An 11,223-nucleotide genomic window follows, 5' to 3' on the forward strand; every position below is an offset into this window, starting at 1 on the left:
GCTTTGTGTTAATGACATGCCATTCAGCCTACTTAACAGTTCATTCCTTCTTCTAGATGGAAATGAGGACAACAACTTCCAGCTTGAATACTAAGTATTGCATCTATTTCGACCAAGGTCCAGAAGCAATTGCCAAATACCCCCCCTAAATAATGATATTTAAAATTAAAATGATATTTAAAATTAAAAAATATTCGCAGACGGATACACGTTCAAAGAAGCTAAAGGTAAAATTTATATATTCCATGAAAATCAGACACTCAGATAAGATGGCACTGCAAGTTTGCGGACACCACATACAACCCAGCAAGCCTCAAAATGATACAGCACCTGATCAAAACAGGACAGGCTACACACATAGCGTGAAGCTTATATTGTTCACAGTTCCACCATACATAGCCCTTCTCACATTTGATTTAAACAACTCGGGGTTATCTCTCAGCACAGCAGCTGCCTCAAGATTAAGGGGATCCTCATGGTTTGGTTCCTGCACAAGTATAGAAACGGGACAAGCTGACTGTATATTTGGTGTATATTTTATATGTGACAAACCAAGATGTTGCAGAGAACCATAGAGTACCGTCAAAATATGATACAATCCATAGATAATTGTGTTAATGTTGAGAACAGGTTTCCAATCTTCTCGAAGTACGTTGAGGCATACATTACCCTCCAAATCGATATTAGGATGATATACCTGCATCCCACGCAGAAAGCTAATAAGAATAATTTTCTCTGGTGCATGTCAGAATATATACATGTGGAAGAGAAAGAAAAATAGCTGTACCTTGTTCTTGCACTTCACTTTTGGTGGATTATGTGGATAGAGCGATGGAACATCGAAAGAGAACAGAAATTTTCCTCCACTGCAACAACAAAACCAGGTTGTTGGGATGAGAATCGACACGACTGTGCAGTAATTACATTAACTGAAAACTGAGAGTGCAGAAAACTAGAATGCAGCTGCATGAACAACTATGCTCAACACATAAAAGTCCTAAACTCTAAATTAAGAGGGAGGGGGGGATTATCAGCCGTGCAGTAGGAATTACTTACACATAGTATCCAGCATCTGGCTGAATTTTAATCTCAAAGTTCATCAACTTATCCTTCCCTCCTGGAAATGATATTGTACAAGCATGGGGCAGGTTCAGCTCAGTAATGTCTGCAAAAAGTAAGTTGAAGGGGGTTAAGTCTCAGGTGAGAGCGCTTTACCATAACAAAAATGGAAGGAAGTTTCATATCAAACAACATCATGATAGAACATGAAAATAACAATACAGTGGTATGATGCAATCACAGTTGAGCTTTCTCAAAAATATTCAGTCATCTACGAAGTTCCGTTCTTCAATGAGAAAACTTCAAGCACAATGTACCAACTAATAGAACATAGAGCAAATTTTTCAACAGGATGTTTCTATTGTTTGCTTTAGTAGGATCTGGACACGGTCATAAATTTTCCAACTGAGTGATCTATGGAGTTCCTTTTTCCAATGAGAAAATACCAAATTCATTTATATGTTCTTTCATCCTTACGTTCATGTTAATATCAACCAATTTCTTCCAATTCTGATTACCATCATCAAAGGACTAGCTTCAGTTGCTAATTTTAACTTTCAAGAGAACAAATGCATGATTCAAACAAAATACTCCAAACAACATCGTAAAAGATATTGCAGAAACAACATAAAAGAGTTAAAGACCAAGCAAATAGATAATGTGATCAAAACCTTTGCATAGACGCAGTTCCCCAAAAGTCTGCTTGTTACGAGGGCCCCTCCCATTGCCATTCTCCTCTCTTTGCTGCTCTTTTACTTTAAACAATTTGATCATTTTTCCTAAAGCAAATTACAAATCAGTTCCATGAGCATACTTTGCCAGAAAAAACTTGAATAGTAGAAAAGTTCACAAGATGCAGACTTTGTATCTCTATAAAGGATCAATAAACAAAGGCAAGGAGGAAAGTTAACAATGATTCGATTTTGCGTCGACCACCAGCTCTGCTTAGGCAAAGTAGGGAATTTATACCGGTCATGAAGAGCAACGTAAACTTGCTAAAACCATAACAATGATTCGATTTTGCGTCGACCACCAGCTCTGCTTAGGCAAAGTAGGGAATTTATACCGGTCATGAAGAGCAACGTAAACTTGCTAAAACCATGTCAAGAGACAAGAATGGAAGGGACTTCTACATGAGGAGCAATGTATTTCTAGGCAAGTTTTTGCATATCTCAATGTGTACCCACTTATTAGAACAAAAATCTTTACTTTTTTCAGGAATCAAGGTTGAATCTTTCTCATAACTTTGATTACTCACAGCAGGGTAAGAGTAAGGATCAATGAGCGATCAACAAAACCATTACTAGAGTCCTACATTATGTGCATTATGGATTATTAAAAAACAAACATACAAATAAAAATTCAATCTAATGTCAACAACATAAAACAAAGAACCAGTATAGAAACCAAAACTCTTTTTACAAATATCCAAGGTCTGTCGGAAACAGCCTCTCTACCTCGCCTTTGAAGTAGAGGTATGGATTGCATACACGCTACCCTCCCAAGAACACACTGTGTGAATCCACTGGGTGTGTTGTTGTTCTTGTTATATGCCCAATATTCAGTATCAGTCAATTTATCCAAGAAAGAAACTAACCCCAAACCCCAAAACACAAAACACACACAAAAAAAGGCATGTATAACACAAAGGGTGGAGGAAAAATCAAGAAACCGTAACTAAAAGATCAATCTTTAATTAAGAACAAACACATAACGACAAAATCCAACAGCAAAAAGGGGCGAGAATTAGTACTACATCAACTTCTGCAAGACTTTAACAATGGTGAAAAAGAAAGAAGACAGAAACCATAAACCCTTAAATCAAAAGATACATACAAGACCAAGAAAGAAAGAGCTACGGGGGTGATGGTACCTTTTTGATTCTTGAAGAAAGGCAAAGTGAATGAACAAAGCCTTTAAGGGGAAGTAGAAATTTTAAGTGTATACATAGATATATACACTGTGCGTTAGAGAGAGCACAGCGGTTTCTACCAATCCCAATCCCAATCCCAATCCCACACACACAAGGACACAAACATGGGCTTTGCTTATAGCGGTGTTTTCATACATGAAGGAAATATGGGTTCTATTCTACGTCATGAATTGTTATTAAAATATAAATTATTTCAGCTAAATAATGTATCAAAAGATTTGAATCATCAAGAGGAGGTCATATCTGAGTTTTGAAATTATTTAGAGGAGATTTGAGTTGAACGAATTGAAAAAAAGTTAAATATATAAATATAAGTATGTAAATAGTGTATATGAATACAAATGTATTTTGATACACAATGAAACTTATATGCACGATTGTATACTATTTATACAATATGATACATGATATAATGCGGCTATTTTATGTTTAAAAAATAAGGCTAATTTATATAAATGGTATGATATATAACCTTATTTACGAATTATAGTACATCTTTTACTTTACAGATTCTAGAGTAACTTTCATTACCGTATATAGTCAAATACATGTATAATATATTTCTAATACAGTTGTACCATAGTATCACATAACTAATTTGAATACTGTTTAATTGGTTGAAATTCAACTTTAATACGTTTTTACTATCATTAATAAGAGAAAAAATAGAACTACAATAGTAATATATTTTGAATCTGTATATTATATATATTATAGACATATTTTCAGTATATGTGATACATATAAATAATTAAAACGTTTTTAATATAAATATATTATAATTATTATATATGAATTTTAAACTTTTCATTACAATTTAAATTAGTTTACGTTATTAGAAATGTATTAGATTTACTAGTTTAGCCACACATGTCTCGCACGTGTAACTTTTGATTATTTAAAATTAAACGATTTTGTCTATTGCAAAGGTTTTTAATGAAGTGCTAAAAATTTAAATCACTTCTCAAAATTCCTTCCCACTTTAATATAATAATGTAAACATAACATATATTTTATTAAAAACACATATATATTTTACCATTAGAAGCTTCAATAAATTTAATTTTATAAAATCACTTCGATATTATAAAAAAAAATATTCAGAGATTAATAAATCAAAGATATTAACGGCTCGATAGTTATTGCATATAATATTATGTACAAAATCAATGACTCCTTCACTTCTTTGAGATTGTTGCTTTACATTGAGAGTATTTAGCTCTGAAATCAATAATAAATGCTTTCATATTGAATATCTACAATGTAAAAGTTAAATCCAAGTAAAGTCATCAATCAATAATTATTTAGAGAACAAAATAGAAGAGAAAAGTAAGAGAAGTTTTAGGCGTGACCTATTATGGAGAGCAAATCTCATAACATCTGTGAAGCGATTGAAATAAAAATTTTAATTGTGTTACACAGTTTAAATAAATGTACAAAGTAAAAGTTTTCCAAAAAAAAAAATGTTATTGTAGTTTTTATTGGGATCTAATATTATTAGTAATATGGAGGATTATTAATTTTAGTACCTCATTGCCATTGTCCACAGACCGCAATACACCTGTCATATCTCCCTACATTTCTCTTCCAATATTTTCTTTTTCACGTATAAGGAAAAGAAATTCACCAAAAATTAATTCTCTTAGTACTTTTTGCCATATATTTAGGAGTTTTTATTTTATCAAAGTTTTTATTCATTGTGATTAATTCTGATTATTTTAATAAGGAAATGTTTATTATAATTATTAATTAATTTTTAAATTTTTAAATATTAGGAAAATAGAGAAAAGACAATTTTATCTAAAATAAGGATTTTTAATGAAGGGCAAAAAATTCAAATAATATTTCTAAGGTCCTTAATACTTTAAATAACATATAAAAAATTATTAAAAAATATCAGTTAAGGTTAAAATTAATGTTATACTTACAAATTGTTAGTAGAATTGATACTTACAAATTGTTAAACTTTATTTATTCGATTTTCTTAACTTCAGCATTCTACAATTGTTGCCATTATTATTATGATTGGTATGAGGTTAGATTTTATTTAAGTACAGTTTTATGATTGAAATTTAAATTATTCATAATAATTTAATTAAAATTATAGTTGTAGTTGTTGACACCTAATTTTTGCCCTCCATGACTAAATTTAATCCTGAATTTCTTTGATTTTTAATAAAATTAAAATATTTATTTCATCCGAATAAAAATTTATTAAATATATTTGTACGTAATTTGTCATTTTAAGTAGTGATTATAATTTATCGTATTCAATTATACGAGATTTTATAATTTTATTACTAAATATTTATTTTATAAAATATTGGATTTTAATCAAGGTTTAGAGATTCAAATGATTAAAGTTTTGATTTAAATATAATTTACTCTCAAAAAATAATTTATTCGGATAAATATGTGTTTGATTTTATAAAATCAAGAAGCCCGGGATTAAAGAAAGCATTAATTCGCATTGAATTTCAATTTAATTTAGTTAATCTATTAGATTTAGTCATAATTGAAATCAAATTGGCCATAATTGTAATGCAATCCGTCAATTAATTTCTAATTTGGTCAAAATTAACTAAATATGGCTAAATTTTAAATCCCAATTGAGGTTATATTTTAGATAACCCCAAAATTCTCAAAAACTCTCATAACTTCTGCCTAATTCCACAAAAAAATAATTTTAAATTGTACTACATTATACTATTTCCCCTCAACTTTGTCTTTTCCCAATTTTGAAATTCAAAAGTTGTACTACATTGTACAATTTTCCCCCACATTATCTTCCACCTCACCTTATCTTTAATTTTAAAATTTCAAAAACACCCTTAATTGTTTTTTCTCCCACATTGGTGGATGACAAGAAATAAATCTTCATTTTTTTCTATAAATATTTTTCTCCCACATTGGTGGAAGAGAGGAAAAAAAATCTCACTCTCTCCTATAAATACGACCACTACTTTGGTAAAAAAGAGGGAAAAAGGAAAAAAAAAAAAAGGCTAGAAAGGTAAAAAAATCCTTTTTGAGCAAAATAGTTATTTTTATTTAGTAAAAATTTTTGTTTCATAGAGTTGGTCGGCTAATAAAAAATTTCAAGTTGCCGGCGACGTTTTTTTGGTGGTGTTGATTCCGATGAAACTCGTAGTCTCGTTTTGCTGCCCCCAAAAAGGTAAACACATCTTTTCTTTTTTTTTAGTTTTTATTATCATTTTCTTCTTCATCTTTTTTCTTCTTCATAATTCGTAGATATAATTTTGTGTAAACACATCTTCTTCTTCTTCTTCTTTTTTAATTTTTATTATCGTTTTTTTCTTCATCTTTTTTCTTCTTCATAATTCGTAGATATAATTTTGTTTGCTGGGATTGTATGTTGTAGATGGTCTTAAAGGCCCTAGGACGTTGTGGTATCAATATTCTAATTATTTTCATGTTCATGATATAAAAATGAGTTAACATAGTTGTATGTGTCTTTTTTTTCAACTTTATTCTTTGATTATTTTGGATAAAGTTTCAATCTTTCCTTAAAAGATGTATTTATGCTTTGTTTAAACTCATTGTTCTTGGATATATTTTTTTTTAGCATGTAAAGTCATTTTCTTTATGTTAAAAAGAATAGTTAATGTTGAATGTTTCGTCTCTTCACCTTATTCTTTGATTGTTTTGGATAAAGTTTAGATCTTTGCTTGAAAAATATAATCATGTCTTGTTTAAACTCATTATTGTTGAATATGCTTATTTTTAACATGTAAAGTTATTTTCTTTATGTTGAAAAGAATAGTTAATATTGATTGTTTTGCCTTTTGACCTTATTCTTTGATTATTTTGGATAAAGTTTAGATCTTTACTTGAAAAGTCATACCCATGTCTTGTTTAAACTCATTGTTGGTAGATATGTTTGTTTTTATAATGTAAAGTTATTTTCTTTATGTTGAAAAGAATGGTTAATATTGATCGTTTTGCCTTTTGACTTTATTCTTTGATTGTCATGTATAAAGTTTTTATCGTTGCTCAAAAGACAAACTCATGTCTTGTTTAAATTTATTGTTGGCAGATATGTTTGTTTTAGCTGTAAAGTTGTTTCTTTTATGTTGAAAAATTAGTTACTATTATTTGTTTCGCCTTAATAAAAATAGTAATTAATTAAATCAAATTTTTTTTTAATTACTTGTTAATTATTGTAAGGGATCTCCAAAATCTTCATATAAGAGATGAAGTGCTAGCTTTATTTTTCATCCACGATGTTTATTCCTCTTTTTCGCATGTTTTCAAATTTGTCAAAATGATGAGAAAGTTTGATTTTTTGTGGCTAAATAGAATTATTTAGATATTTTCGAGTCATGCATAGTATGATTGTGAAACAATATTTCACTTTTAGAAATGCTAAACTTTATTCTAATTTTCTTGCGCCCTTTGGATTGTTATATGTGCTCTTTGTGAGTGTAAAGACTTGATTCGTGTCTGTCATTGATTCATAATATCAAAGGAGAATCAACGATGTCTTAGAAATATAAATCATAGGTCATTACACGTTTTTTCTCATAAAATTTTGGTTGTAATTTAGATGTATGAATTTTCGTTAATGTCGCCTTAATTGAAATTTAAAGATTCTCTTGCTTGAAAAGTTAACCTTTATTTTCCTTTGTTATATTGATTAGTATCTATGTTTGTTCAATTTTAGAAGTCATGAGTATTTTCCTTGATGCATCATCCCTTTACTTTCGCAAGCTTACGTTGTTTGTTTCTTGCATTAATTCATTGAATATGACCTTCTCTCTTTTACCTTTATTCATTCTTGTATGAACATAAATCATGAGGCATGTAAGTGGGTGTCTTTGCTTTGCATTTTATTTGTTGACTCTCATTTTTTATGCAAGTGTGCTTATCATTGTCATTCAAAATTGGTTCTTGATATTTTTTTTTGCTTTGAAATATGTCACTTTTATGCTTTGAACGTATATTAATTTCTTTATCTTTTCTTTGCATGCAAAAAAAATATCTAGAGTCCAAATGGATTCCTCTCCTTTTGCATTTCGTAATGGGACAATGAGGTCTACCCTTTCGAGTCAAGTTCGAAGTTTAAACTCGAGGTCCACTACATGGCGTGTGGGTGCTAGAAGATAGACGAAGAAGGAAAATGGGTCAAAACCCATTGATGAGGTCATTAAGAGGCTTGAAAAGTCTCAATTTTTATTATTGTCTTCTTTTTATTTATTCATTTAGTCATTTATTTATTCATTTATTTCGGCCTCGAAGCCAAAGTTGTATTTAATATAGGTGGAGCAAGACTCGAGCCAAAGACTCAAAAAATAGTTTAGGACAGGTGAAATGGGTCGGAATCCCAACTAGACTAGGACAGGTCTCGTTGATTTGGGCTCAATGGCCTAAATCCTTTACTTTCTCCTCTCTTCCCCTTTTATGTGTTTATTTGTTTATTAATTTTGTTTAGACTTAGTTAAAATCCCTACTAAGTCGCCTAAATCTATTTTACACAAGTCTTTTTTTAAAAAAATTAAATCACTATTTCAACAAATTAATCTTTTCAGAAGTTAATCAAAAGATGTTTCAAACAGTCCGGATAACCACAAGTTAGCGAACGTTTTAGGTGCCTAACACCTACCTAAAACTTTAATAGGAACCGCTTATCTAGAATCTCTAACTTCAAATGTTTTTTGTTTTAAATCGTTTGAAGTATCTCTCTAAAGGTTTCTTAATTCCTTTTCAAAATTAAGTGGCGACTTTTCTCAAAAAGTCAAAATATCACCGCAAAACAGTAATCCAATATCTCGAATTAATAAATAATTCAAGCTGATTATTTCTTCACTTTTAAGATAAATCTAATTTTGGGTGTGGCTAGCAACAATTCTCAAATGAGAATTATGTAAAAAAAAAAATTAAAATTGAGCGAACAACCATAAAAACCTAATAAAACTATATATTACTGTACTATTATAGATTGTAGGAATTCTTTAACTTTTAAAATATATTTTCTTTATCACATAAAAAAATAATTAATAAATTTATTTTAGAATTAATAAGTCTTATGACGTATCAATATTATGTAGTCAAAAGGACCCATATAAAAGATGTAAAAAAAATGGAAAAATTACATATTATATACAAAATACTATATTAATTACATGATATGGTTAATGTTTTGAAAAATTACAGTTCATAGTCATTTGGTAGTTAAAAGTCAGTTTTTTTTTGTGGGCCCTATATACAAATATATTAAGATTTGTATATATCAATTTTCTCTCTCATATATTTATTTTTGGTATTTTCTTTCTATTCTCTCTATATTCTATTGACTAAAAAAAGTAATAATGGAATATCAAAACACAAGATTTTTTTATGATATCTTCTTCAACTATTTTTTCCTTGATTTTCTCTCAAAATCACTCTAATATCCTTGATTTTAAACTAAAGAAACGACAACATTGCAACATCATGATATATGATTATTCAAGAGATCTTCTTCAATTTTTTTCTCCTTATTTTTCTCTCAAAGTCACTCTAATATCTCAAAATATAATCCTTGATTTTTCTGCGATAAATCATTTTGCGGATTTTTCACCACAGAAAATCAATTTAGGATATTTATTGACATTAGATTTAATTTTTTTAAATTTTTTATATATTATGTTAGTTAGTCGTTAAATTTTTTCGTTGTTCATATATTTTACAAAAAAAAAAATAGAAAAGGGGGAGCACTCCCCCGTTTTTATAATTTTTTCGTTTTGCGGATTTTTATTTTATAAGATAATTTTTTATATATTATGTAAGTCATTCCCCCATTTTTTTTTTTTTGATGGGTGATTTATGAAAAAAAAAAGAATTTTGCATCTTCTAGAAAGGCGGAAAGGAAAAAATATTTTAAGGTATCTAAATCTAAAAGAGGGAGCAATGAAGTTGACAATGATTACGAGGTTTTTTTGTATATATTCTTATGAAATAGAATTGTTGGTCAATATATATTTTTGTTTCAATATATGTAGATACGTATACTTTATTTTGTAAAATAATACATGCATATATATACAGAGTTAGAAAGTATGTATGTATATGCAGTTTCTATTTTTGATATATGTATATACAATTTACATATATGTATATACAATTAACTTTCTCATATACATTTTGAAGAATAATGCATATGCAGATATATACAGTTTTAGAGTGCATATATGTATATACATTCAAATTTGTTATTATGTAAAACATTCAAATTTGTATATACAAATATACAAACAACAGATATACAAATAATAAACATATATGTATATATTTATTTCGTTTGCATATATGTATATACAGATATACAAATATGTAGATTTCGTTTACAAACAACATTTAAATTTGTATATATAGATATACAAACAACATATATATAAATAATAAACAACAATTTTGATTTGAATATTTTGTTTGCAATATCGTTTACAAACAACATTCAAATTTGTATATACAGATATACAAACAACAGATATATAAATAATAAACAACAGTTTTGATTTGAATATATGTATACTTCATTTGCATAAATGTATATATAGATATACAAACAACAGATATACAAATATCAAATTTATGTAAACCAATATACAGAAATACAAATAATAGATATACAAATAATAAAAAACAATCTTTGTAACCTTTAAAACAGATATACAAATACAATTATATTTAACAGATATACAGAAATTCAAATATACTATTAATAGAAATACATAAAAAAATATTAAAAGACTGTCAATATGTATATTATGAAATATGCAGTAGAGTAATGAATGAATATATCACACAAATTGCAATTACAAATGGGATTTAGAAAAGAAAAGAAAAACTAACACAAACAAGGATTATAACCTTTTAACAACTTCTGTGAATTTTTTTAATCAAAATTCCGAAATTAAAAATTGAATATGAAAATTGAAACACAAAATTACAATTGAAGTTATTGTATAGAAAAATAATAATAATTAAAAAATTGACAATTTGAAAGTGTTTGAAATTTATATTGTGCATTCAATTTCGAAAATCTAATTCAAACCAATAATAAAATCGATTCTCATTATGTTGAAATAGAATCAATTTTTATTACGTATTAGATTCAAAAAAGGATTTCAGTAAATAAATTCAAGTAAAAAAATAATTTGCGTAAATCGTATATACCAGAATTTTGTATGCACGAATTACCAACTTTCTCCTATAGATCATAATTATTTTTT

At 28.1% G+C, this 11,223-nt stretch overlaps 1 protein-coding gene across 2 annotated transcripts in view; it reads right to left on the reverse strand.

Annotated features, from left to right (window-relative positions):
- Window positions 1-158: 158 nt before the first annotated feature.
- Window positions 159-11,223, reverse strand: part of LOC107854682 (probable NEDD8-conjugating enzyme Ubc12-like) — a 23,568-nt gene continuing 12,503 nt past the window's right edge. The window contains exons 1-6 of one of the 2 annotated variants that reach the window (XM_016699707.2): window positions 2,933-3,146; window positions 1,731-1,838; window positions 1,057-1,165; window positions 788-866; window positions 581-697; window positions 159-487 (exon numbers count right to left, since the gene is read on the reverse strand). In XM_016699707.2, the coding sequence (XP_016555193.1) occupies window positions 350-487; window positions 581-697; window positions 788-866; window positions 1,057-1,165; window positions 1,731-1,833 (546 nt within the window). In that variant the 5' untranslated portion in view covers window positions 1,834-1,838; window positions 2,933-3,146 and the 3' untranslated portion in view covers window positions 159-349. Of the gene's footprint in view, window positions 488-580; window positions 698-787; window positions 867-1,056; window positions 1,166-1,730; window positions 1,839-2,932; window positions 3,147-11,223 lie in introns of those variants that run through there. The other variant, XM_047407245.1, reaches the window with a different exon arrangement.

Source organism: Capsicum annuum, chromosome 2, assembly GCF_002878395.1.
Source record: "Capsicum annuum cultivar UCD-10X-F1 chromosome 2, UCD10Xv1.1, whole genome shotgun sequence".
NCBI lineage: Eukaryota > Viridiplantae > Streptophyta > Magnoliopsida > Solanales > Solanaceae > Capsicum > Capsicum annuum.